We start from the raw sequence: 27,802 nt of genomic DNA, 5'->3' as shown, positions 1-27,802 counted from the left end.
GTGCCTAGAGCCCACGAGCCACAACTACTGAAGCCCGAGCGCCTAGAGCCCGTGCTCCCACAACTAGAGAAGTTGCATAATGAGAAGCCCGTGCACCACAACGAACACCCAACGCAGCCAAAAAATAAATAAATAAATAAAATTATTTATTTAACAAAAACTAAAGTAGAACATAGAACGAGCCCCTGACCAGTCCATCGGGAAAAGGAAAGCTGCTCTGGCTCTCCTGGCCCGGGCCCCCTCCCACCTGAGCAGGGGTCCCAGAGCAGAGCCCGGGTGCCCGGCAGATCCCCGCTTGCTCCCAGCCGGGGCGCCCCAAAGCTCTGTAGCGAGGCAGGATGCCGTCTCCTTGGTCAAGGCTCTTGCGCTCTGCCCGCCCTCGCCTCCTCCTCCCAGCACCACTGTGCGGTCTCCCTGGTCACTCTCGAGAGTCAAGAGGTGATGGGATCCAGTAAGGTCACTCCTTAGCCAACCTGGCAGGATCAGCCCAGCAACCCGTCCAGTACTTTCCAGCTGTGGTTGGTGAGACGCCAGACATGAGTCACTCCAAGTAAAGACTTCTCCCTGCTCCCCTTCTCTCTCCGGCCAGCTAGGAATCTCCTCCTTCACCAGGGCAGCCCACCCTCACACCCGAGTCGGCCAACAGACCAACTGGAAGACACCTGCAGACCACAGAGCCCAGGTGGGTGAAAATCACCGCGTCTCATCAAGGAGAACCAAGGGTGCTGACTCTTCGGGAAAGACCCCAGAACGGGGATTAGACAGGCTGGCCTCACCTGCACCCTGAGAGGCGCGAAAAGAGAGGAAAGTGAAGGAATGGGGAGATGCTGGGAAGATGAGCAGAAACTTAGGAGGAAACAAAGAGGATCCTTAACTGCGCACACATTAGTAGAGCAGAGCACACTCACAGCTTCAACTACCCATCTTGGCAGCCAGCTCCACATCCGCACGCCCGGCCCCACCCCTGCATGAGCCTCGTGGCTGTGTATCCATCCCCACCAGCCGTCCCAGAGGGCGCTCAACAGGTCTGAAACCAAAGGTATCACTCCCACGCACATTCCCAAAGCATCCTGCACGTACACGTACACCTCGTGCCGTTTTCCGCAACTGGGGCAACGGCACCTCTGTCCACCTCATCACGCCGTGCGTCAGCCCCACCTCCTCCCTCCCCTCGGCGCCCCGCAGCATCACCAGACGAACTCAAAGACTCCAGGGCGTTCCTGTGCGTCTCCGCCGCCCCTTCCTTCCCTCAGGCGCACACGGCCGCTGGAAAGCGTGTCATACCAGGCCCCCGTTACTCCAATCTCTCCCTTAATGCAATGCTCGTTCTACATAATTGCTGGAGTCATCTTTCTAAAAGATGGATGCAGTCATGTCACTTCCTTGCTTCCAAGTCTTTAATGAGTTTGCATCGCCCTCTGGAAGAAAACTCAAGTGCGCAGGTAACAAATACACCCCTCGCACCTGCCCCAGCAACCGCTTCACTGCCCGCCACCCCCGCCGCTCCAGACCTGCAAGACGCACTGAACTCCGTTCCTTCCCAAGTGCAAAAGCTCCTTTAATGTCATTGTGTGTGTGTGTGTGTGCACGCGTGCGTGCACTGGGGGGTATAGGTATGAGCGGGTGCGTGGGGCGTGCACACACACACACACACGACAAGACATGGGAAAAAAGCCTTCGATATTTCGAAGCTTCGATGCTAATTAAAAAGCTTTTCCATGCAAGGGCACCAGGCCCTCCATCTGTATCCTCTTCCCCTTCCTCCCCAGACACGTGGCTGCGCAAATGCCACTCTCCTCCTAAGTCCTCAGGCCTCTCCTGTTTCCCCATCACCTTTTGAGGCATTCGGAAGATACCTCCACATTCTTAGATAGTATCACTCAGGGTGAAACACTCCTCTGTAAGTCACTAAATATGGCTAAAGTCTAAATACTTTGAATTCTTCCTTAATGGAAGGTTCTTTTACTGGAGAAAAAGCAAACATACCAAGGAAGAGTTCTGAGTGAAGGTAACATGCTGGATGACGAAGGATGCTGAAATACACCAGCACGCCTCGCTGTACCCACGGACTGGGGCTCCGCCGCCAGGCCCGTCTCCAGGCAGCACTGGGACTTGGGTCGTGTCAGACGAACCCTCTGAGCTCAGGTCCCGCTCTGCAGGAGAAGGTGGCGTTAGATGGGACACAGAGAGAACGCCAGGCTGAGAACGCACATTCAGGCCCTGAATCTCCTGTCTGACGACCAGCCTTGTGACTCGGGAAGGAGGACGGTCTTGCAGGTCTCAACCTCCGCATCTGTAAAACGGGAGGATGGAGAAATGACCTCTGCCAGCCTCATCTAATGTCTACCGTCCTCTTTAAATTCTCAAATCCAGTGAGCTTGATGCAGACAGAGAGGACTGCAAGGAAGAATGTTCTGAAAAAAAGAAATGAGTCCTGGAACCTCAGGAAGTGGGATGGGTGGGCAGTTTGCACTAGGCCCAGGTGTCTAAGAGAAAAATATCTGGATTTTTTAATCCAGAATCAAGAGAATGCTCATTTCCTCCACTGCCCAAGAACACCTGGAAAATAGAATGCATGGGGCCCTCACGTTCTCATAACATCATCCCCCGCCCAGTTCAGAAATCCTCTTTTAATTTGAAAAAGAATAGACATGTGTATGTATAATTAAATCACTTTGCTGTACACCTGAAACTAACACAACATTGTTCATCAACTATACTCCAATATAGAATAAAAAGTTTTTAAAAATCCTCTTTTAACACCCTTTCGGGTGCCCCCATCTATCACTTAGGAGCCCTGGTGTGTGTCCCTGGCCCCCAGATTTCTCGCTCAGGCTACAGCCATGGTGTCTGAAATTCCACCATTAGTTGTTTATTTCTTTTGGTTCCCCTTCCTCCGGTCTCTTAAAATTCAAACACTCCTAGGGGTACTTGCTATCAAACCAAAGGGTACATGACTTGGATTCCTTTCTGTCAGTGAGAGCAGGTCAGGGAAGCACCCTGGACAACTCTGAAGAAGAGAGAAGCTGAGGGTGAGGAGAACGAGGCCAAGATAAACTCCAGAGACTTTACGACCTTTAGTCCACCAGGCCAGGGCCGGTAGATAACGATGAAGACAGTGATGACGATGTGATGGAAACAGTGACCATTTACATACGCCTACCGTGGGCCAAGCACTCTTCTTAGCACTTCCCATCCTAACTCACTGGGAACATATTTATAAAAAGTGGATCGTTTTTATATCAAGTCCCTTGATGACCTTGAGTAAGCACTTCATCTGCCCTGAGAAGTCACCCTCCATCCTGAAATCCCAGCTCCTTTCCTTCATCCCTCTTTTCTTCCCTCTGTTACAAGGAGAAATGCATGCAGCGTTGCACGTTAGTACAATAAAATATATTTATATGTATGTGTGTGCCTGTGTGTGTATAATCAGAAGTGGTTAATTAGACCCATTGTTTAGAGAGACTTCAGACCCTCTTGCATCGGCTATTAAAGGTAAATGTGACAAGACTCCCATCTGGTGGTTAGAATCAATAATGAAGATGTAGAGGAAATAGATTGTTTTCATTCATGATTAAAGGACGCACGAAAGCCAAACCATCCTCACAATTAAGGTGGTCCCGGGCCCTGGAGACACCACGGCTTGGTCAGCTCTCCAAGACTGCCAGGTAATTTGAGTTGAGACACACTGGTCTGATGAAGACCGGAAATCGAGGTGAAGGAAAGATGGTGGGAAGGGGAAGCACTGGTTATAACAAGCAGGACAACCACACAACACCTCCTTCAACCTTCTCCGGGGACTGGGTGTGAGAAACAGAATGAACACTTAGATTTATGTGCACAATTGTGAAGGACTGCCGCCTCAGACTTGCATGATGTGATAGAAATTTCTAACTTTGGAAAAAGTTGCTCTGCAGCGGATAAATGTCACGTTGAACAGTGCCACCTGCTGGCCATTTTGTGGTAAAGCAATCATGACCCAAACCTCTTGTCATTCGTCTTTGTGGCCGTCGTTACCGCATGTTAAGACTCAAAATGCGCAAGTGACTGGCCGGTTACGGTAGTGACCACAGATTGTCATCACGGATGCAGCCCACATGGATCTGGGGCGACTTTATATTTGGGGTGCCCCACAATGAGCCCAATACTTGGCAGTTAGTCGTTGAATATACAAAGTAGGAACAAAAAAAGTCTGTTTGCTTCTGCTCGTTATATTAAAATCAATCAACGTCTGGTCAGCAAGCAAGTCGACGTCAATATCGGACTAAAGTTTGTGCTAGATCTGGTTCTCGGTGATGTAAATAACAGGATTGGGAGCGTGCCCATTGAGACTGTCTGTAAACACCAGAACAGTCAGATGAAGGTAGGAAAAATAATCAGAGTAGCTAGCGCTGCACAGGAGTTAGGACATTGAACTTAAAGTGGCCTCAAGAATATGAATTACAGATTTTCCATATACTGGGTGAAGTTCCAAAGGTTCCAAAAGATAGAATACTTAGGACTAAGAAAGAATTAAGCAAATAAAAACACAGAGGAATGCTTGTGTACGTACAAGTGGCGCTCACAAAACCCTGCATACCAAACGGAATACAAAGGCACATCAGCACAGAAGTGATGTCAAAAACCAAACCCGAACTGCTGGGGGTCTGAGCTCACTAGTGAGACAGAGAAGGACCAGGAAATCCTCCCTCTGTTATAGGCAATGTGTGGGTCACAGCAATTAACCAAAGTTATAGAAAATGAACATGAATTGACGCAAAAAAAGGCATTATTTTGTTTAGAAAAAAAGAACTCTGTTTATATTTAAATGCCATCACAGGCTTTTGAGAAAAGCTGTTTGTTCCCTTCTTTGAAATCAAAATCCTAGAGGCCCTTCCAGCTCTGTAATACCATGATTTAATCTTTGGTTCTAAACAAAGAAACGCTAATTCAGTGTAGGACATCATCACTAGAAAAACATTATATTTAATTAGTAGTTTATGAATGCGACCTTAGTTAAGACCGCTGTTTCCACCACTTATTAACTGAGTGAACCTAAGCAAGTTATCTAACCTCTCTAAACCTATTTCTTTATCTGTAAGATGCCTTTTTCAGAGGATTGTCTTGATGGTAAAGTGAAATCATGTTTGTGAGCTGTTCAGCACAGTGCCTAGCCCACAGCAAGCAGTCAAAAGATGGACGCTATTATTACCGAGGATTTAATGGAAATTAAATTTAAATGAGTCTTTAGAACATTGCCTGGCTCAGAGTAAGCACTCACTTTTAACAGAAAGGTATGAATTGCAAATGAAATTTGAAAGTAATACATTTTTTTTATCTTCCTGCAGTGGGTACCATAGCATTTTAGGAAAATTTTTACCACTAATTATGTGTCTTTGGGTAAGTCACTTAACCTCTGAATTTGTTTCTTCTCTGCAAAATTGGAGTGCAAATGGATCAGATGGCCACTAATGAATGGATCTTCCAATTGGAAGGAGATTCTAGAGATAGCAGAGCTTAGGATACGTTATAAATTTATAATATATACTCTATAAATCTCTAGTGATAAGCTAAGAGATAACCAGTTACTAATAGTATGAGTTAATTAAAAACTTAAAATTCATAATAAACCTGTAGTATAAGGTACCATAAACATAAATATCCTTTAATTATTTAAAGACTAATTAAATAATAAATAATTGCTAGATACAGAATTAAAGACAGACAGAGATATTTTGATTTTCATTTTTTATATAATTTCCCCTTCATATTCAGAGCAAGAAATTATGTTACAATTCTTATTCCACATGAATCACAGACACTGAGTCTAAATAATCTCACATTCCAAATTTGAGGACGCCAAATTAATGTCGCTCTACTGTAATTCAGAGGTCAACAAACTGTTTCTGTAAAGGGCCAGATAGTACATATATTTTAGAGGCGCTTAACCCTGCCCTTATAGTACAAGAACAGCCGATGTGTAGATGAATGACCGCAGCTGCTTTCCAAAAAAACGTTATTTATGGACACTGAAGTGTGAATTTCATACCATTTTCAAGCATCGTGAAATCTTACTGTTCTTTTTCATTTTTTTCAATCATTTCAAAAATGGGGGTGGGAAGCATCCTTAGTTTGTGGACTATACAAAAGCAGGCAGCACGCAGGATTTAGCCCACGGGCCGTGGTTTGCCAGCCCCTGGTGTAATTATGCATTTTGGGAAAGAATATGGTAACGTAGGAAATCCGCAACCGGCAGATACCCCCCTGGGATTTTCACGGGCCCGTTGTTGCATTTTGTTTTGTTGTACTGTTTCTACCTGCCATTCTCCTGAGGGCTTTCACCACAAGCCAGGGACCCCCTCTCAGTCCCAGCGGCAAGGGCACTAGGTGGAAGCATAGCTAAGGTAAGCCTGACACCTTGAGGATGCAGCGCAAGTGGCAGGCACCACCCTGGAGTTACCAGCAAGGCACGTACAGCTCCGGGGAAGGGTGGATCCAGAAGGGCGGAGGGAGGCCAGCCACGCACGCTCAGCCCAAAGTCCACCACCCGACCTCTCTCCAAAGGAACTTCCAAAGAGCTGTCTTTGGAGGCATTTCATTCTATTTAAAAACAACAACTCCCAGAGCCCTCCCAGCTGAAACCAGGAGGCCCAAGGATGTCCAAGACTTTCCCTGGTCTGGTTAAATCTCCCAACTGTTGCCTCCCCAACGAAGGAGAAAGAAAAAAACCGTAAGGACCCAATTACTATTGATAATCAGGAGTTCTACTGGGGGGCTGGGGTGGGGGGGATGGTGAACAGGGGACTTTCGGCTCTAGGAAGCAAAGACGGATGATCACAGTGTTACAAAAGGCCTGCAGCAAATGGAATTACTCATTGCCTGCCCGGGTCAGACTCCCCCAGGGCTGTGATACCATTGTCCTGGGATGAAGTGTTTTGCTCATTCTTGGAAAAGGATTGAAGAGGCCATTCTTTCCATCCCCCTGCCTCCAGAAGTGTTTCCCCGGAACTCCAGTTATTCCTGTCTTGTAAATTATCCAGGAAAGAAGACTCGGGAGCATGATACGATAAAAAGCTCATCCTTCCTTTCATCTCACTCAAAGCCTTCTGTGTTTCTGAGAAAGCAGAGGGAGGGGACACTTGGAGGGAATTTGCCAGGACGTGCCCTGGGATTCTGTAGTCGCTAAGGAACTTTTGTGTCTGTGAGGGGCTCCTGTTTTCGAGGGTAAGAAGCCCTGAGAGTCTCACACTCATGCTGATCCTGCATAGACGGTGAGGGAGCGGGATGGGCTAAAATGAAGAAGGGGCGGCCCCAACTGTCTGTCGGCACCGCAACCCAGGTGGAGAACTGGGCAGCTGGGGTAGGTGAGCCGGCAAAGGTCCTGACCCCCAGGAGTCTCCCACACTGACAACTCAGAGCCCATCCTCAGAGGACAGGACCCTTGGCCCAGCCCAGACCTGTGCCATTAGGACTGGGGTGCCAGCCAGTGTTGTGTTTTATGGTCTTGAGAGAGGACCGTACCATTCCCCTCTCCAGGTTCCGGCCCCTCTCATCCCAGGGAGGTGACGTTGTGGGACAGAATGAATCAACTCTCATACACACTGGTACCCACAGCCATGGGCAGTGCGATGGGGGGTGGGAGTGCCACCTTTCCTGAGGTCCCCAGGCAGCTGAGCGCTGTTCCAGTTGAGTTTTCAGGGCCAGACACGAAGCCCCTGGAGCTCAGGTGCCCTCCTCTCCAAGTGCTTACCTGCCCCGGGGTGATTCCACCCTGCTGCCACCTCCCCTGGTGTAATTTACCCCCGTGCTGGGTTCTGCCCCCAGCCCCCGACCAGGCAGTCACAAAGTCCTTGGTTGCCTTAACCAAGGTGGTATTGCTTGCCCCGATCCGCAGCTTGGGGTGAAAACGTGTCTTTTAGCAGACAGAGTGACTTTAATATGACCTTTCTCGCCTCCCTCTTTTGCTTTACAATGAAAAGCTCTGGAACCTTCTCTGGAGATCTCTCTTCTGCACAGTCGGATCCCCGGAGTGACACTGTCGCTGGGACCGGTGTGAGGGTCTCCTGGGGTATGTGTCCCAGGCACTTGGCCTCAGAGGAGGGAGCGACTGGGGTCTCCCCAAGGACGCTGGTTGAGGGGCCCGTCCAGCACTGGAGGAGTTAATGTGGGACCGCGTAAGCGAAGGGGAAAAAGTTGGAGTTGACACTTAAAGGGGGGCGGGGGGGGCGGGGGAGCGAGCCCCGCTGACTCCTGATTGGTTTTACATTTCATCCAATTTTTTTTTCTCTCCTCTCTCGCTCCCTCTTTTCAGTTTCTCTCTCTGATCCCAGGGGAGGGGAAACGGGAATAGTGAGAGATCAAAAATAAACCTCTTATGTCAAAGCCGGGAAGGAAGTATAAATACGAAGGGCTCGGCAGCCCACTCTGTGCTTCCCGGGGTGGGGAGAAGGCAGGGGCGGAGGACGCGCACGCGGCCGGGGCGCCAGTTGCTCGCGCTCGGCTGGGCGGGAGGGCGCGGGAGCAGCGGCCGCGCCAGCCGGAGGGGCCGCCCGGGGACCGCCGCCGCTAGGCGCCCACCGGCCACGCGGCCGGCCCGCCGCCCGAGCTCCCGCCCGCGGGGCCAGCGGCCGGGCCGCCAGCACCTGCCCGCGCCGGGCCCGCTTTCTGCATCGCCCGCGCCGCAGCCGCAGCCCCCATGCCCCGCGCCGCCCCCCGGTGGCCGCCGCTCCTGCTGCTGCTGCCGCTGCTACCGCTGCTGCCGCCGCCGCCGCCGCCGCCGCTCGCCCGCGGCGCCCCGGCCAGGCCTGCAGGCGGGGGGCCGGCCTCGGCGCTGGTGGTGCCCACGCGGTTGCCGGGCGGCGCGGGCGAGCTCGCGCTCCACCTGTCCGCCTTCGGCCGCGACTTCGAGCTGCGCCTGGCGCCCGACGCCAGCTTCCTGGCGCCCGAGTTCAAGATCGAGCGCCTCGGGGGCTCCGGCGGGGCGGCCGGGCGCGAGCAGCAGCTGCGCGGCTGCTTCTTCTCGGGCACGGTGAACGGGGAGCCCGAGTCGCTGGCCGCCGTCAGCCTGTGCCGCGGGCTGAGCGGCTCCTTCCTGCTGGACGGCGAGGAGTTCACCATCCAGCCTCAGGGCGCGGGGGGCTCCTTGCACCGGCCGCACCGCCTGCAGCGCTGGGGGCCCGGGCGCGCCGCCGCCGCCGAAGCCCAGCCCTTGCCCGGAGCGCCCGAGGGGGAGGCGGAGAAGGGAGAGGGTCAGAGGCAGGAGGAGGCGGAGGAGGAGGAGGAGGAGGAGGAGGAGGACGAGCAGGGCAAAGAAGAGGAGGCAGAAGGCGCCAGCGAGCCGCCGCCGACCCTGGGGGCCACGAGCAGGACCAAGCGGTTTGTGTCTGAGGCTCGCTTCGTGGAAACGCTGCTGGTGGCCGACGCGTCCATGGCTGCTTTCTACGGAGCCGACCTGCAGGTAGGACTCGCTCTGTCCGGAGACCCCGGTCACCTCCCAGAGTCTCCAGATTCTTCCCTTTCCGTCCCTCTGAGGAAACCCTTCGCGTTCCTCACCCCAGACAAGGTTCTTTCCTTTCTGAGAAAGGCCAGTAACTCCTTCCCTGACCCCTGACACCTGGGCTACCTCCTCCTCCTCCCACGCGACCCTGCCAACTTAGAGCGCAGGCCCTGGGCGTCCGCCTCCCCGCTCAGCCCCGTCCCTCACATCCTGAACTGAAAGTGGGTTTTAAAGCACCCCCGCCCCAGACACCTGCCCCTCCCAACAGACACGATAAGTGAACATGTGGGAGAACATCCACCCCACCCCCATCTCTCCGCCCTCTACTGTCTCCAGACCTGGGAGGCTCCCAGGGAAAGGCAGCTGGGATGGAAAGATTCCCTTTGCCTACAGAACTGAGGCTGCCATAAGTAAAAGACATTGTTTGCAGGGAGTTGAACCTGGAAAGGGGCTGCCCAACTTCTGTGTGCCCAGCTGGTTCTGATCAGGGGCACGGACACCTTGCCAACCTGGCGCTCAGCCCTGGCAGAACTTGGCAGTGCCAGCATCAGCACAACAAGGGAGGGGAACAGAATTTCTGCCTGGGGGCTCAGCCCGGGAAACTGAAGCTTCAGTGGAAAAGGGAAGGAGAAGGGGGTGGGGATCTGAACTCCTCTGGTGAATGTTCCTGGTGGAGCCAGAACTAGCCTTGGTCCGCCCGAGCTGCTCTCCGCCCAGACACAGCTCTCTACTGAGCTGGGGCAGGAAAGCTGATTCCAGGGGACAGCTCCTGTCGCCAGGCCATTTCCAACTAGATTCCAAGATGGTGCAGCATCAGCAGGAGGTGTGTGTGTCACCCTACACCCCAGCACCTCGTGAAGTGGAAGGGTTCCAGGAGAGGCTGCGCTTTTCTCCTCCCTGGGGCAGCACAGAACCAGAGACGTGCGCGGTGGAGAAGAACTGACCTGCCCAGCGGTCATAGTTTCCTGAAAAAGGCACCTTGGCCGCTGCTGCAGCTCAGTTGCTGCCTTTTCGGTGATGGCACTCTTGGCTGGGACCCTATTCTCGGCTCGGCCTGTGCCCAGCTGTTGCGGGCACCGAGTGCTTCGGCATCCCCTATGCAGAATAGCCTAGACGAGGCGCAGCCGGCCCTCCAGCTTCTCGCCCCATCCTTCTCACTCTGCGGTCACTGGGAAATGCATTCTAGATGGAAGGATGGGAAGAGCTGGCTGCTGCCGGGGCCGTTAAAGCCCTGCGGGCTCCGTGGGCGCTGTCCCGGTATTCGGTCCTCCCAGAGCACGGGAAGGCGGCTTGGAGCCGTCAGCGCGGTCTGCCCCCGGGACTGTGGGTCTGCACTGACTGAGTATCTGCTTCCCTGCCTTCCATGAGAGCAGGGGGAGGCACCAGCCGCCTTCCCTGACTCCTTTCCGCAAGCAAGTCCTCCAGAGGGCGGCAGGTCGGTGGGCTTCTCCCGTCTCAGGTGAGGATGGCTATTCCGGCTACCAGGGGCTCCATCAGAAAGCACATTCACCACAAACCCAGAGCTGAGGGGCTCGGCCCCTCCCATGCACGACTCCTTTCTGACAGCTGCCTGAGAACCAGGAGGTGGGAAAGCCAACAAGAACCGGAGCAGCAGCAGAAAAAGAAACTTGCCCTTCGGTCTTCAGAGCCAGAATGTCCTCCCTGACGTTTTCCTACCATCTCACTCTCAGCTCAACGCCCAGACACTTCAGATGCTGTCTGTTTGCCTCCAGCACACACTCGGCAGCTCCGGATGTCAGAGCCATCTGAAAGCAGACGTGCTTGCTGCCGCCAGGGCTCCCAAGCCACTGAAGCCAGGGGCTGGGCTGGGTTCTGCCCAGGTCTGCTGCACCAGACGAGTTGACTTTCTCTTCGCAGAGCCACCCAGGAGCACTTCCAGCCTCGTATGACCCCTGGCTGGGTGACCCAGAGCACGCCTGTCCCATCTGTTCCCCCTGCACACACACAGGTTTCTGGACTATTCACAGACTGGCACCTCTGCAGCTGCCAGCTCCCTTGGGTCAGGAGAGCGTGTCACAATAGGCATCAGGCACCTTGAAGACTGAGGTCCTCTCCCTGGGCGGGCGGGGGGGGCTCCCTCTCTCCTTGGGGCCAGCCCTGCCACCTCCCCCCTTGGTCTCATCACGTCACTGCCTGCATCCTGCTGTCACCGCGCTGGGGTGGGGCAGGGGCTGAGACACAGCTGTTTCTATGACTGGCCCCTGGCCCCTCTGCTCTGACCGCTCACCGGCTATGGAGGTGCCACAGAACAGACTTGAACTTCTCAGCTCCATTCCCTGGGCTTCCTGGCTCAGCCAAGACAGGAGTGGATGTCAAGGGCCGGTTCCCCGAGACCTTGCCTTCCCAGACCCACCTCCCAAAATAGAGCCTAGTTCTTTACAAGTAACTCTCCGAGGGGCCTCCTGGAGACTTCATTCATACAGATGGAAAAAGCTTCGGGGTGTCCCGGCAACGGGGGGGTGTGAGGAGGATGAAGAGGGCCTTCCCCCTCACCTGTGAAGCGAGGCGCCTGCACTAGGTAATCGATTCTAGCCTGAACATCGATGAGGCTGCTTCGTGGTGAGTCTTCTGGAAAGTTCAGCGCCACGTGGAGAAGCCACCCACTGAGCATGTTCAATCTGCAGAGTGGTTTCCACGCACCGCCTGGTGGAAATACCTGTGAAGGGGCGGAGGAAGAAAGGCCAGCTCTCGCAGCACCCGAGGGCGGTGCTGGTTCACTGAGCCATGCCGCCTCCTGAGCACCAGGAGGGTCTGAGGCCCTGGCCCCCCGACATCATCCACGCTGTGGGAATGCGTCACCGAACCCAGCAGCCCAAAGACGTCCAGCCGCAGTGGGAGGCCAGGTCCTGAGAAGGAGCCGCCTTCGAGGCCAAGAGAAAGAATCAGCCGCGCGCAAGGCTGGTCCCACTGCTAAGCGACAGGGGAGTCTTCCAGACTCTGTACACTTGAGTTCAGTCAATCCCTCGACAGGAGGGGCCCTGTCTCCCCCCTTCCTCTCTGGCTTCACAGTTAAGGAGCTCAGACAAAGGGGGCGTTCTGAAAGGAGGGACCACCTCGGAAGAGACGGTTAACTCTATCTGCATCCGGCCGCAGCTGATTGTTCCCTGGATGAAACCGGAGCAGGAGAGGGGCGAGTGGGGATTGTGCTGCGCCCCATGGTTGGTCTGGGAAGCTGTCCTGCCAGGGCAGCAGCTGCAGGCTGAGCTTCTGAACTCACTGCTGAGCAGGGAGGGCCCCCAGAGAAGACCAGAGGAGTCCCAAGATTCAGGCTACTAGCAGGTGGTTTCAGGGAAGGGCCAAGTCACAGCCATTTCGTCTCCCCTTGCCCTTGCCCCCTGGGGAAACGCCTCCCCCGCCAGCCCTAATACCCGAAGTGGCCAAGTACCCCGGCTCGCCCAGCACAGCCTCCATCTAGGCCTGTTCATTCTGGCATAATTATTAATAGTCTCATCTTTCACTCTCAAAAGTGTCCTGTTTTGGATAATAACAGAAACAGACACGTGCCCAAGTCTCCACAGGCCACGTTATATGCATGTGAAGTATGTTCCCCCACTGGCAAAAGACCAAGTCTTCTCCATCCCTTTGGTCTGCTGCCGTCAGAATGATGGATTATATGAAGTATTTCCCAAAGAGAAGGCCCTAGTATTCAACCGTCTTTGATTCACCACTTCCCCCTCCCCCCCGGGGGGAGGGGGAGTTGGGCAGAGACAATGTCAGGGGGACCCTGGCTGGCTTGTTTGCATGCTTTGTTCGGGCTGTGCTGCAGTTTTCCTTGCGGCAGCAAAGAGGGTGGCAGTCAGTGCCATGATGAAGAGCGTAGACTTTGACAGGAAATAGACATGAGTGGCCTTGAGCGAGTTACCCATTTCTCTGTACCTCGATTTCCTCACCAGCCTGACAGGCACAGTTATACCAATGTCCTGGCAGTGTCTGGAGGAGATGGTAAAATACGGAAGGCACCTGACCCAGAGCCTGGCACATAGTAGGTGCTCGGCGAAGCGTGGCTGGCGCTAGAGTTGCCTTGGGTGATGCATTTGTCAGAGTAGGAGGGCAGGGCGGTCCCACGCCGTCAGAGCCAGCCAGCGCTGTGCCAGCTGTGCTGTCCCACGCAGCACAGGACCTGCCTTTCAGCCTGCTCTGCCTGGACTGTATCCACTGGACTCCTTGTGGTGCTGGTAACTGCGTGCTTTGGCGAGGTGGCCTTGCCCCTCGCTGCTTGGAGGACGAGGAGGGATGAAGGACATCTGTGCAGGACCCTGTCTTTTCTCCGTCTCTTCTTTCCTCTCCCTTTGCTTCTCCCTCCTCCCCAGCAGTCTCAGGCCCCAGAGAGATGCCAGAAGGGAGAGTGATGGCCCGTTGCTGCGGCCGCAGGGTTTCCGTGTTACCACCCCTCCTCTCCCTGCCTCTCCCAGGCGTGCTGCGAGGAGAGCGCTGGGCCCACAGCGTCCGGGATGACGTTATGAGCCAAGGAGCTGCTGGAAGTGCGTTTGGCCCGGGCCCAGCCTTCCCCAGACTCCCGCCATAGCTGGCCTTGGCTGCACGGGAGGGAGCTCCGGGGGAGGAATCTCCTTGTTTGTGTCTCAGAGAATCAGAGGGCTACGTCCCAGCCTAGCTGGCGGAGTGTCTTTTCGCTCCACCAGGTCCTGGGGGCACCAGGGGAGAAGGAGGCTCCCTGAAAAGTGCCCACCCTTCCCTAGGGAGACCCAAGGGCAGGAGATCCCCAGGCCATTCCAGAGTCGGGTTGTGTGACCACCCCGGCCGGGCTGGCCCTGGGCTCTGACCTACCCGACCTGGTTGTGGGGAGGTTGTCTGCAGCCCGCAGCCCGCGCCCAAGTGGTGCACAGGGAGGTATAAATAGACAGGGCGCGGTAGAGCAAGCGAGCTAACCTTCTCCTTGACTGGCTCCTGGGCCCACTCTCTGTGGGACTGGAAGTCAGGCCTGCCCTTTCGGACCAGGAGATGCACCGAGAAGCGGGGGCTCACAGACGCACGGCCGCCCACCCACCCAGGCCCAGTGGCCCTTCGCCCAGGGCGCTGTCAGAGGCACAGGCACCCGGGCCACCGTTCCTCAGAGGAGCCGATGCAAGGGGGGCAGGGCAACCCGCCCCCAAAAGTTCAGTGAGGCAAGACAGAGGCGGAGGTGAGCCGGACCGGGACTGGGGACTTGAGCAGAAACTCCGGACCACACTGGCCTGGCAGCCCTCTTGCGATGGGAATTATCTTCTGAGAAGGCAGCCAGAAGGACCTTCAAACGTCCTCCCGTCTAACCCACCTCCTGGAAGGAAAACGACTCTCAGGCCAGCTCAGCTCCCCAGTTGTTACTCGGTGTCTGGAGAAGATGCTGTGAGCTGCCTGAACTCAAGCACGGAGACTCCAAGGACCTCGGTGTCCGGACGCGCCCCCCAGGCCGGCCTTTGTGCAGCAGTTTGTACGTGTGCACCTCTGGTTTTCATCGGGGACGTGCCCATCGCATGGTCTCTGCTCGTCTGGCCAGGCACCTTGGGAACCAGACCCTTCTGAGACCTTAGGTCTTCAGTTCCTTATCCTGAGCCTTCGGGGACTGCTTCGGAACATCTGGCGTCTCTCATCTTCTCACCTTCTTTGTAAGACATCAACTCCCCAGTTTTGAGATTGTGAAGGTGGGACTGAAAGGAAGGCCTCCTGTGAGGAGAGTTTCAGGTCGTCTCGGAAGAAGTTCCCGGAGTTGGCCCCTGGTCCTTCCTGGGGTAGGAGACCCCGGACGCAGCAGAGGCCTGGAGGAAGTAGCCCCAGCAAGCTGCCACTCCTCAGCCCTCGCCCCCAGTTGCATAATGATGTGATTGCTTGTTTCCCTCAGGAATCTGACTCCGGGGGCTGGTGCCAAGTTTCAGCTTTGCTGATAAGATGTTTACATCAGCCTAAACATAGCTGGAGCGCTTGACACAATAAGTAACCTACCAACCCCTGTTTGTAGGGCTTACAAAATATCTGGCTGGTTGACTGCGAGGTGAACAGACAGATCCCATTCACAAACAATGGGATTCGTCTAGAACTCCCACACATGGCCTCAGCCCATGGAATGTCCGTCTCTAGCCTTTCACCCTCCTTTCCTTCCTTCTTCTCCCACCTTCCAGAACACCGGAGGGAAGAAAGAGAGGCTACAGGAGGTGGTGCCCTAGGGAGCAGGGAGCAGGGCTGGCCACACTCCTGGCTGACGGCCTGAAGGCCTGTATGCCTCTGCCCCATTCGTCTCCTGTTCTGCGAAGTCATCCAAGAGGACTCCCTTCTGGAGGTCCTGGAGGCAGAAGAGTGAGCCCCATCTGGCCTCGCCCAAAGCCTTGGGAGCAGTTGGCAGCCCAGGGTTGGGGCAGAGGCCAAGCACGGATGTCACCGCCTTCAGCTGGCCTTGGTGGGACTGGAAGCAATGGGAGCCTGAACGCCTGGGTCTCACCGACCCACCTGATTCTCTCCCACCCCAGGCAGAGGGGAATGAACCCTCTGGGCTGTCCAGGCAGAAGCCAGGAGGCCAAGCCCTGGGAAACTTACTGAGAAGAGTGTAGACCTCAGAGAGAGACACGCTTGGGCTGGCACTCCGGCTTTAAGAGCTGCGCGGCAGTAGACTAGTTATTTAACTTGCGAGAACTTCCACTTCCTCATTCGTGAAATGGGGATGACAATCCCTACTTCCCAGAGTTATTGTGAGCATTTAATGAGGTGACACGTGTACCGTCTGTGACTGGTGCAGAGGAGCTACTGTTAGGAGTGATCATCAGAGCAAAGTTTTCCCATCCTGAAGAGTAGGGGTTACCCCAGCAGACATCAGGAAAATTCTCGACGGATTTTAACCTTGAGCGCTGAGATAATTGCTTCTGGGCTGAGGGCGGAGAGGGGATGGGTGGCTGGCAGGGAGACGGTCGGTGTCAAGGTTAAGGTAGAATCACCAGTGCCGTCCACTAGAACTTTCTGTGATGATGGGAGTGTTCTGTCTGCTCAGTCCGCTGCAGTAGCCACGAGCCATACACGGCTATTGGCGCTCTTGAAATGTGGCCGGTGTGGCAGAGGAGCTAGGATTTTAATTTTATTGAATTTTAATGGATTTCGATGTCCATGGCCACATGTGGCTGGTCAGGATGTTAAACGCTTAAGCTTTGGAGCCAGGCGTTCTGGGTTCACACGCTGGTTGACACACTAGGTCTGGGACCTTGGGCCACCTACTGAGCCGTGACTTTCTTATATGTACAATGAAGGGAAGTAATGCCAGGGCCTCGGGGGTTTTGTGAGCCTTCACCGAGATGCTATACACCAATGCCCAGCACACAGGGTGCATAACGTGACGTGACGGCAGGGGCGGGCGGCGGCCAGATCTACCCCTCCCTCTCCACCCCTCCTTCCTGCAGAACCACGTCCTGACGCTGATGTCTGTGGCGGCCCACATCTACAAGCACCCCAGCATCAGGAACTCCATCAACCTGATGGTGGTGAAGGTGCTGATCGTGGAGGATGAGAGATGGGGCCCCGAGGTGTCCGACAACGGCGGGCTGACGCTGCGCAACTTCTGCAGCTGGCAACGGCGCTTCAACCAGCCCAGCGACCGGCACCCCGAGCACTTCGACACGGCCATCCTGCTCACCAGACAGGTCCGCGGGCCTCTGGGAACCGGGGGCGGGGGGGGGGGGGTGCGCCGAGGGGCGCCTCGGCCGCCCAGACACGGGGACCGGCTCCCTGCTGGCCCCAGCTGGACACCAGGAGCCTCGTGTGCAGACCAGCAGGAGGAGGAGGTCACGAGGACATGTATGAGGCATGTGCGGGGGAAGGAGAGGAATTCGTGAGGGCTCTTCTCCAGAAGTTTGTGACCAGCTGTCTGCTGAGGTCATAACAAGAGGAAACGGGCTCAAACTGCCCAGAGAGCGATGTGGAGCTGGAACTAAGACAGGAGGTCCAGCTGCAATGGGGGTTAAAGCCGGTGGAGGTAACCAGGGTCCCCTCAAGACTTCCCCAATGGCAGTAGGCCTGCCCATCTCCCTGGTGTGGTTTAAACAGATGGCTTCCTGAAGGCCAGCAAGTGTGATCACGTGCGGAGACCCTGCTCACCCCCCAGGCCGCACGCACAACCCCAAGGCGAGTGCTGCGTTTTTAGCCCCACTTTACAGCTGGGGAAACCGAGGCACAGAGCGGCCACCCCGTGGCAGCGCCCGCAGTCAGGCCCCAGCCGCCTCGCTGTGGAGTCCACACCCTTAATCACCCGCCAGGCTATCCCACCTCCCGGGACAAGCTTTCCGAGTCCCAGGCAGCCCGAGGACATGCCGACACAGAAGGAGAAACGGCCTTTGGGGAGAAATAGGGATTTGGCTTAAAACGTGTCCTGTGTCTCCGGAGGCGCAGGAATGGGAAGGGTTTCCATCCTGTCTGTCCTCACGTCCCGCTCTCTCCGCGAGCAGAACTTCTGCGGGAAGGAGGGCTTGTGTGACACCCTGGGCGTGGCGGACATTGGCACCATCTGTGACCCCAGCAAGAGCTGCTCTGTGATCGAGGACGAGGGCCTGCAGGCGGCCTACACTCTGGCCCACGAGCTCGGTAAGGCTCGCCACACGGGAGGCCTGGGCTGCTGCACGGGGTGGGAGGACCCGCCCTCCCGAGTCCAGCCAGGGCGGCGCCCCCAGGACCCGGCCGCCTCTCGGGGCCACCCCTCCTCGTTCCGGCAGGGTGACTCTGCCCTCGTGCTGTCTCCATCCCCACCCTGAGCACGGGGCCATCCTCAGAGGTCACCAGGGAAATGCCAGTGCTCAGGTAGAGCCGTGGGGCCGCATCCCGGCTAAGCAGTCAGGATTCTGGAAGGTCAACTAGCAAATGACTGAGACGGGTGTGAATCAGCACAGGCCCCGGCAGAAAATAAAGGGACCCCGGTGTTCCTGGTGCTCTGAGAAAGCTTCCTGGGAGAGGAGAGCCAGGCAGAGTGGGCCGGGAACAGTCTTTGAGGAATAAGCGGAGCGGCGGGGTGGTCCCTCGAGGCGCTGGCGCTGCTTAGGCCTTCAGAGGCCCTCTGCCCCCTGGGCGGACGGCTGAGGGCAGTGGAGACGCTGGGCGGACCGCGGGTCTCGTCCTCCCCAGGGCACGTCCTCAGCATGCCCCACGACGACTCCAAGCCCTGTGCTCGGCTCTTCGGGCCCCTGGGCAAGCACCACGTGATGGCGCCCCTCTTCGTCCACCTGAACAAGACGCTGCCCTGGTCCCCCTGCAGCGCCCTGTACCTCACGGAGCTCCTGGACGGCGGGCACGGTAGGTTACCCAGGCTTCTCCCTGGCCGGCGGCCGGCACCTGCAGCGCAGGCATCTCGGCCTGGGAGAGACTCAGGAGCTGTGTCCCCGCCACCCCGCCGGGCACAGTGTTCCGACCTCTCCACAAAGCATGCCCTTCCTTGGCCCAGCTTCCAGCAGTCCCTTTAGATTATCCCACAGAGCAGGTGGAAGTAGTCTGAGAAGGTCTGTCTGGAGGAGGTGGGTTCGAACAGAGCTCGAAGGAATGGAAGAATTTTTGTCGTGCAGAGGGGAGAAGGGAGCTTCTGGCTGGAGCGATAGATCACAGGGTAGCGTGCAAATGGCAGAGAGGCAGGAAGTGCCCCATGAGGGCACGGAGTGGGGCGAGGTGCCTGGTGAAGACAGCCTGACTTGTTGAGTAAAGCAGTGAAAACACAACTGGTTCTTGATTCTTGATAGAAAGATAATAGATTGGCCAACATCAATACTTTGGCTTTATTTCTCCTGGCCTGGTTTTTAAGAGTCCATTTACATCCCCAATTATACTGTGACGTAGATTTAGTGTTACGATTAGCTGGCCTTCCCTAGGTAAACGCTGAATGCATATAAGATGTTCTGGATACCAAAAGAAATGCAACCCTTAAAAAAAAATTGCTACTGATAGTCAAAACTTGGAGGAGCTTCTGTGGATGCCTGAGTGTTGACAGTTTGTAGGTGGAGGTCAAGGAGGCCTCGAGTGTGATGGGGGGGGACCCCTTCTTCCTATTCCTCTGCTTCCTCCACAGGAGACTGTCTCCTGGACGCCCCTACCTCGGCCCTGCCTCTGCCCACAGGCCTCCCAGGCCGCAGGGCCCTCTACGAGCTGGACCAACAGTGCAAGCAGATCTTTGGGCTGGGCTTCCGTCACTGCCCCAACACCTCTGCTCAGGACATCTGTGCCCAGCTCTGGTGCCACATGGATGGCGCCGAGCCCCTTTGCCACACGAAGAACGGCAGCCTGCCCTGGGCGGACGGGACGCCTTGCGGGCCCGGGAGCCTCTGCTTGGATGGCAGCTGCCTGCCTCAGGAGGAAGTAGAGAAGCCCAAGGTGAGGGACGGCCACTGGGAGTGGGGGACAGGGAGGGGGAGGGCTGTCTCCAAGGAGGAAACCACACCTGAGAGCCATGAACTAAGAGACTTTGGGCCAGGGGCAACTGTGAGGAAAATCACTCACCTTTGGACAAAGCAAAGCGTATTTATCCAGAGTCGAGGGGAGCCGCTCAAGACCGTGCTCAGAGCCGATGGCTGATGTCGGCAGGGCTCCGGGCACTCAGGGGACTCTGCCTTTGGGGCTGCCGCGGGGCTGACTCGAAGGCCTGTGAGGCTTGGTGCTAGGTGCGGAACACTCCAGCGCAAGAGCAGTCGCGGCCCTCAACAAACAGAAGCCGTTATGAATCCTATTATAAACAGGTAGCGTGACAGCAGAGGAGGGACATCCAATCAAGAACGAGGGGAAAGTATTCGTATCCTACCCGTGTCGGAGCTGAATGCATAGCTAGGGGTCAGGAGAGTGAGAGTAATTGTGGGAACTCCTTGCTCAAGGAGGAGGGAAGGAGGAATCAGAATCACCTCTGACCAGGCAGAGAAAACCTGGCAGAGTAAACGCGCAAGGAAAGGCAAGGCAATGCCAGTGAGAGGTTTTAAACGATTTGCTTCTTCGCCCTGCGCTTAATACACCCGAACTGTGAGGCTGATCACATTTCTCTGCGAGTCACTGAGCCACCTCTGAAACAGCATCCACCGGGTTCGCAGCCTGGGCCCGGCCCAGCTCGGAATCACCAGGGTGGCCTGTGCGCTCACCCTCCGGAGGGCTGTCCTCAGCGGTGCTTCCGTTGCACTGAGGCCCGCGGGCCCGCGTGGGCGGGTAAAGCACATGCTCCTTCTAAGCCTGAGCCAGGACGGGATCCGCGGATTCATTCTCAGCCCCCTCCCAGCCCACACCCCGACACTGAGCTTCTCCCAACCCTGTCCTGTGGCGTGTGCTTCACACGTTCCTGAGGGGAGAGGCAGGGAGGGAGCCCATCCAACCTTTCCCAGCACCCCAGCCAAGCCCAGTACAGGGAAAGGTGGCCAGAAAATGATCACCAGATGATGCTTATCACCTATGTTTAAGGGGAAAAGACATCATAAAATACTATATATACATATGTGTGTGTGTGTATATATATATATGTATACGTATATGACAGGATCATATCTGTGTAAAGTAAAACCTGGCACCTTCATGATCCTATAGTCAGAGCAAAGGTACAAAAGGATATTGATGAAAATCATGTCAATCGTTTCATCTGGGTAGTGGTATTTTGTAAGCGTTACTTTCTTTTTTACACCTTTCTGTATTTTTCATTTTTTATATGAGCACGTATGACTTCTGCAACTTTTTTAAAATTATTTTCATTTTGAAAACTTAATGAACACACCCAAGGCAATGCCTTGTCCTCAGGGTCAGTTGTAAAGTTGGAAGCAACTCTAGTTTATTTCCCAGCACCATCCTACCCCTGGACCTGGCGGCTGGTAGACTAGTGGCCGCACCTCCTAGAGATTAGTCCTTCAGACCAGAACCTACCCGCCTCAGCACCGGGGGCATCTGGGCTGCGTGCGCCCCGGCCGTGGGAGGCTGTCGTGCTCGTCGCTGGATGTTTAGCAGCACCCTGTCCCCCACCCGCTCGAGGCCAGCAGCCTACGCCCTGCCCAGCTGTGACAACCACAGGGTCTCCGAACACTGCCACGCGTCCCGGCCGATGGAGAACCGCTGCGTTAGACCCAACCTTATTCCCATAAAAGTGTCACTCAGCAACTCCCGTTGAGCACCTTGCAAAGGGCGAGGCACTGTTGTAGACACCAGGCGGCCAGCCGCGAGCAAGGCCAGCACAGACTGTGATCGGGGAGCCGCGGCTGCACGGGCCACACAGCCCCTGCACAAATGAATCACGCAGTTTACCGAACTGCACGCACCGGGACGGGCGCAACTAGGTGAGGAGGCCTCCTGCCCTCTGCTCCCCACTCAGCGCAGCCTTGTGTGTTGCAGGCCGTGGTGGATGGAGGCTGGTCCCCGTGGGGACCCTGGGGAGAATGTTCACGGACCTGCGGAGGAGGAGTACAGTTTTCACACCGCGAGTGCGAGGACCCCGAGCCTCGGAACGGAGGGAGATACTGCCTGGGTCGGAGAGCCAAGTACCAGTCGTGCCACACGGAGGAGTGCCCCCCCGATGGTAATCGCCACACCGGCCAGAGCAGCTGCTGTGTTGCCTGCAGCAGATCCCCAGAGGAGTGCGGGGCTCTCCCGGGCGCAGAGCTTTCCTGGGTGCAGACATAAATGGTTTAGAGCAGCCCATGGCGACCCAGGACAGCTCTCCCTGTCCGGGGAGAGCCCGGCAAAGGAGAGACACTGCCCTGGTCTTCCAAGATGTGGAGATGGAGGGCGTCACTCCCAACCAAACTTATTCATTAGAGCTGGGGGAGGGCTTTGCAGAGGGGCGAGCGTCTAGGATAACGTCTGAACCCTCGTCTGTATGCAGAACGGAGGCGTTTTCCAAAGCCAGGGTCAGAGCCAAACCTCCAATATCTTTCCAGCCAACATCCAGCTCAGGGCGGAGGGAAGATTTCTGCATCTGACCCTAGCGCGCATTCCCCCTGAGAAGAGTTGCCCATCTCCCCTCGGAGCGTGGTAGCTGCCTGGCGGCCCCTTCTTGGGAAGCAGCCCCACCTCTGCCTCTCCTGGGGACGTCCTCCCCAGTGCCTGCTAGAAAGCCCACACATTAACTCAGGGGCAGCAGGCGACGTGAGAGCAAATCATTGCAGGTCTTTTCCCCACCATCCCATCCAGCTCCCCCTTGTGCAGCCCCAGGAAGTATTGGCAGGCTGCAAACGACAAGCAGAGAGACGCATCCAAGCGCAGAGGCGCACTGGCATTGGAATGGTGTCTAATGAGGGAATCTGGAGGCTTTGCAGTTTTGCAAGATGAGGAGGATCAGTAACGGCACGAAGCTCTGGAGCTGTGCGAGTCTGCCTGGCACACGCGTGAAGCGTTCCCGGGGGAATGAGAGAGAGAGAAGGGGGAGGGGAATGGATATAGGCATGCGGTAGACACGGACCGTAGGTGATACCATGATTTCAGGGGCACCGGGACCAGCCATCTCAGTCAGTGAGTGTTTTGGTGCCTCTTGTGTGGGTAGAACTGGAATAGGTGTTGTAATGACATAAGAAGCATGTTCTCTGTACTCAGGGAACGTGCAGATCTTGTTAGAGATCCAAACCCCTTTTACAGAGCAATTAAAGGTCAATCTGTGAGGCACAGACCCCAGACTGACAAGGAATCCAGAGCGAGGAGAGGCCTGGCCTGGTCGGAAGCTTCTTGAGGAGTCAGGGCCTGGAGGGCTGAGACAGAGATGAGGTGCAGGAGGACGTGTTGCGATGGGAGCTATGATCCCCCCAGGGCACGGCTGAGCAGAGTGGGCCAGCGTTTCCAGGCCAGCCAAGGGTGCGTAAAAGCTAAAATAGCCTCAGGAGGCTCTCTGTGCTGGCTGTCCCATCAGGTCACCTGGGAAGCTTTTCCAAACACAGAGGCCCAGACGCCTCAGGTGTCCTGACTCAGAGTCTCAGGAGGAGTGCACGGCCACCCGGGATTTGAAGCTCCACAGACCATGCAGATGTGCAGCTGGCGTGGAGAACCTCAGTAGTAAGAGCGGGTTTAACTTCAGGATTGTGGAAGGGAAAAGCCCAGGTCTTACTTCAGACAGATTGTTCTGGAGGCAGCGTGCAGCAGGACGGGAGAGGAAGCAGGCTGTGTGTCGGAGGCTGGGCACCAAGTCTCGCAGGAAACCACAGGCCTTGGCTTGTGAGCAGTGGACCAAGATGCTGACAGTGGGAAGGAGACATTTAAAATCACAGATCGTCCTGAGTAGAGTACAGGACTTAATGACAGGTTGGGAATAGTGGATGTAGATGCGCAAATGTTCAGAAGATACCAGGGTTCCGGTCTCAGGCTGGAATGTGGTAGCATCACCAAATGAAAATCCAGCCAGTTCTTCATATGGAGAAACCATATGGAGTTGGGCCTCGCTGAGCTGGAGGTAATGGCAGCATCTACAAATGGAGCTCCCCCAGAGAGACCCAGAATTATAGCAAGTGGGGTGTAGAGGCAAGGTCAGAACTAGAGATGTACATCTGGGAGCCTTTGGCCACATGTCCAAGGAGGTCAAGATAAATCACGATCAGCAGAGGCCCAAAAACATAACTCCACGTGTCATTCCGTGCTTCCCCTGTCCCCACCTAAATTTGTTCATCTGTAAAGCAGAATTAATATTCTCCCCAAACGGGAAGACTGTTTTTCCCAGAAAGCCCAGCTGAGGCTGGCTGCTCCTTTCCTTGCCCCGTGAGTCAGGGCTTAAGTCGGTGTCTAGGAAAGTCGGGCCCAGGTGACACTGGACCTGTGTCCTCCGGTTGGGTCAAGTCCGGGAGGAAGAAGGGTGCCCGGAATCTCGGCATTTCTCCCGTGGGGTCCTGCCTGCTTCAGCTCAGCCTGTTAACTCCATGCCCTCTCGCCCTCATTTTAGGGAAGAGCTTCAGGGAGCAGCAGTGTGAGAAGTACAATGCCTACAATTACACGGACGTGGAGGGGAACCTGCTGCAGTGGGTCCCCAAGTACGCAGGGGTGTCCCCCCGGGACCGCTGCAAGCTCTTCTGCCGAGCCCGGGGGCGGAGTGAGTTCAAAGTGTTTGAAGCCAAGGTGAGGATCCTTCTGGAACTCAGGTGCACAGGTGGGGAGGAGGGCCCCCTGGCCTGAGCCCAAGAGTGGGCAGCGTCAGTGCTCACTGGGCCCTCTGACCGCCCCCCCCGCTTCCCCGCTGCAGGTGATCGACGGCACCCCGTGCGGGCCCGAGACTCTGGCCATCTGTGTCCGTGGCCAGTGTGTCAAGGCTGGCTGTGACCACGTGGTGGACTCGCCTAGGAAGCTGGACAAATGCGGCGTGTGTGGCGGCAAAGGCAACTCGTGCAGGAAGGTGTCCGGTTCCCTCAACCCCTCCAGGTGGGTCTCCCCAGAAGTTCTGTCCCTAGCTGCGCGAGCAGACCGGGCTTTGGAGTCACAGGGGCCTAAGTTTGAGTTGTGGCTACGACTCCATCCCCGCGGAGCACTGAGCTTCAGTTCCTTCATAAAACTCGGCGTCCTCTCGATCTCAGAGTCGCTGTGAGGAGGCACGAGATGGGCAGAGCACTTGGCCCAGGGTCCGGCCCGCAGAGATGACGGCTCTCAGGGCAGCCAGAGGCCACACGGATAGGGATGTATCTTCTCTGAGTCAACTGGCAGTAGAGCTACACTGAGTAACCGGGACTTTTGCCAGAAAGCAGCTCTTCCAGGCCTGCTGTGGGAAGGACATTTCACCCTAATCTGGCGGGCCCTGCCCTTTCTGCAGGTGGATCTTCAGAAACGGGGGGCCCACAGGCGGGTCTTGGCAGCCTCAGGGCTTCATGAATCTGAGAACTCCAGACGCTTTCTCCCACCTTAAAGCCACACGTTCATAAAGCTCCTATATCTGTTCAAGTGCTTTCACTTCTGTGGGCTCGACGGATTCCTCAAATAAGTCTATTGGGGCCAAGACCGTTACGCCCCTTTTACAGATGAGGAAGCATAGGCACAAAGAGACTACATGACTCTTCTAGGGTCACAGTGGTAGGTCATGGCGGCCAGAGGTGAGCCTAGGTTTACCCATTCCTGGGCGGGTTTTCCCTGTCCCACACACACTTCCCGGGGAGGAAGGGCTAGCGCCTGCGGCCGCACTGCACCCCTAGCTGCCTCCCTCGCTCTCTCTCCTCTCATCAGCCTCAGAAAACAGAATCTGCCTACGGCAGGCAACTCAGGAGTCTTTTCAAATTTAAACTCAAAGGATATAGAAAAAAGAAGCATGGGGTGTGGGACAGTCAGACGTTGGGTCCCTTCGCAGAGCTCTCTCAGGCATCAGACATGGGGCCCGGGGTCCTTACCCAGCCGCCCAGCGGGCGCGAGGCAAGGACAGCCAGGAGCAGAGTGGCTGCCGTCCTCAGTCCTCTCCGCCTCCCTCCCAGCCTGCGAAGCCAAATACTTCTACCCCAAAAGACAAGAGTAAGAATTAAGGTTTCCCCATCCCACATAAAGCCCCAGACCCACAATAAAGTTGGAACATTTTCCCCAAACAGCATCCCCGCACCCGGGCAGCCCCGCTCGTGGTGCTGGGCACGCCCAGAAGAAGGCCCCTCGGAGCAGGCTGTGTTGCCTGCTTCCTGCCCTAGAGCCACGATAACCAAATACCAGGAACTGATGGACCCTAGGAGGTGGCGTGACGCGTCCACCTGGTCAGCTTCTGGAATCGGTGTGTGGATCAGATCTTTCCACGTGGGTGTGAGCTCTGGGATGAAAGTGGCCAAGCAAAGTTTACACCAGTGCAAGGAGCTGCGTGTGCCTGAGATCTCTTTTCAGCCAAGAGCCCAGGTTTGGCAGCAACGGCACAGCATTCACCCCCTCTAGGCTGCCTTCCCCTCTGTGCTATTGTCAAGATCGAAACTCCAAACATTTGAAATAGAGCTCCCAGGCCAAGCAAAAGTCCCGGTGTACCAAGTGTTCCTGTCCGCCTCAGCAGCTAATTTACTGGGCACTTTGGGGCGACTACTTCCTTATTTGCTAGCAAACTTTTGTCTGCCCACCCCCAGTCCCCGCATGCTGACTTCCTGAGTACCGGGCTGGGGAGCCACGGGTCCTAAAGGTGTCTTCCTGTCATAGTTATGGCTACAGTGACATCGTCACCATCCCAGCTGGCGCCACTAACATTGACGTGAAACAGCGGAGCCACCCAGGGGTCCAGAACGACGGCAACTACCTGGCCTTGAAGACCGCCGATGGGCAGTACCTGCTCAATGGAAACCTGGCCATCTCCGCCGTGGAACAGGACATCCTGGTGAAGGGCACCATCCTCAAGTACAGCGGTTCCATCACCTCCCTGGAGCGGCTGCAGAGCTTCTGGCCCCTGCCTGAGCCCCTGACCGTGCAACTCCTGACAGTCCCTGGGGAGGTCTTTCCCCCCAAAGTCAAATACACCTTCTTTGTCCCTAATGACGTGAACTTCAGCATACAGAGCAGCAAAGAGAGAGCGACGACCAACGTCATCCAGCCCCTGCTCAACGCGCAGTGGGTCCTGGGAGACTGGTCTGAGTGCTCCAGCAGCTGCGGGGCCGGCTGGCAGCGGCGGGCGGTGGAGTGCCGCGACCCCAGAGGCCAGGCCTCCACCACCTGCGACGAGGCTCTGAAGCCGGAGGATGGCAAGCCGTGCGGAAGCCAGCCGTGCGCCCCGTGACCCAGCGGGCGGGCCAGGCTTATGCTCGTGGACTCGGGGTGCGGGGTGCAGACCAGGGTCACGCTACGGTGACCCCACATCTGGGGGTGGCGTGGCCTGCCTACCCAGGCCCCCCGCTGCTGCAGCTGGGCATGAATCCATGGGGGGAGGAGAGGAGAGGAGACAGACCACAGATGCTAAAGTCTACTATCTAGTGGGTTGGACCTTGCTTGGGTTCAAGTAGAGGGCATAGGTTAAAAGGTAAAGAGTGCTCTTACGGACCCAAAAGGAAGACTTGGTCAGCCTGTTTGCAAAGGACTAACAAAGTTAAACGAAAAAAGTTTTTTCTACTTGGTTCCCTCGTTAAATAATCTACCTCAGAGGGGAAAAAATTAGTCAAAGAGAGATGTGGAGTAGGGGTGGATGGTGAGTGTCAAAGCAAGCACTGTAGCTGCACCCCAAACTGTCTTCAGAAATGACCAGGAGTGTCTTCAGTATTAAACCCATCGCCTGGAGGGCTGCGAGTCGCAGGATTGTGGAGAGCCCCGTGTTCTCGGGCTCCCACCTGCAGGGGTGGATCCATTTCAAGTATTTATACAAATGTGTCTCTGAACTAAAGTGTGATCTTGCGCCAATGGAGTGGTCTGATCTGGTTCGGTATTTCTTTGGAAAGGGCAGGGGACCCAGGGCCCAAGGACAGAGGCTAAAACTAGGTCGGCTCACCTTGAGCA

The 27,802-nt window shown here is 56.0% G+C and overlaps 2 protein-coding genes across 3 annotated transcripts in view; one reads left to right on the top strand and one right to left on the bottom strand.

Moving 5' to 3' along the window:
* ADAMTS15 (ADAM metallopeptidase with thrombospondin type 1 motif 15) overlaps positions 1 to 27,802 on the bottom strand; it is a 130,116-nt gene that overhangs the window by 33,920 nt on the left and 68,394 nt on the right. The gene's annotated exons all lie outside the window — the stretch shown is intronic.
* Positions 1,562 to 27,706, top strand: ADAMTS8 (ADAM metallopeptidase with thrombospondin type 1 motif 8). The gene is given in 11 exon segments (XM_082343067.1): positions 1,562 to 8,512; positions 8,515 to 8,580; positions 8,582 to 9,436; positions 16,873 to 17,112; positions 17,914 to 18,049; positions 18,584 to 18,751; positions 19,515 to 19,816; positions 21,797 to 21,980; positions 24,324 to 24,496; positions 24,621 to 24,796; positions 26,522 to 27,706. Coding segments are annotated over 11 exon segments (3,030 nt in total). The 5' UTR covers positions 1,562 to 8,353; the 3' UTR covers positions 27,093 to 27,706.

Source organism: Balaenoptera borealis (genome assembly GCF_965194805.1).
Source record: "Balaenoptera borealis genome assembly, chromosome: 11".
Classification (NCBI taxonomy): domain Eukaryota; kingdom Metazoa; phylum Chordata; class Mammalia; order Artiodactyla; family Balaenopteridae; genus Balaenoptera; species Balaenoptera borealis.
The sequence above is the reverse complement of the archived record's forward strand: the minus strand, read 5'-3'. Positions and strand labels throughout refer to the sequence as shown.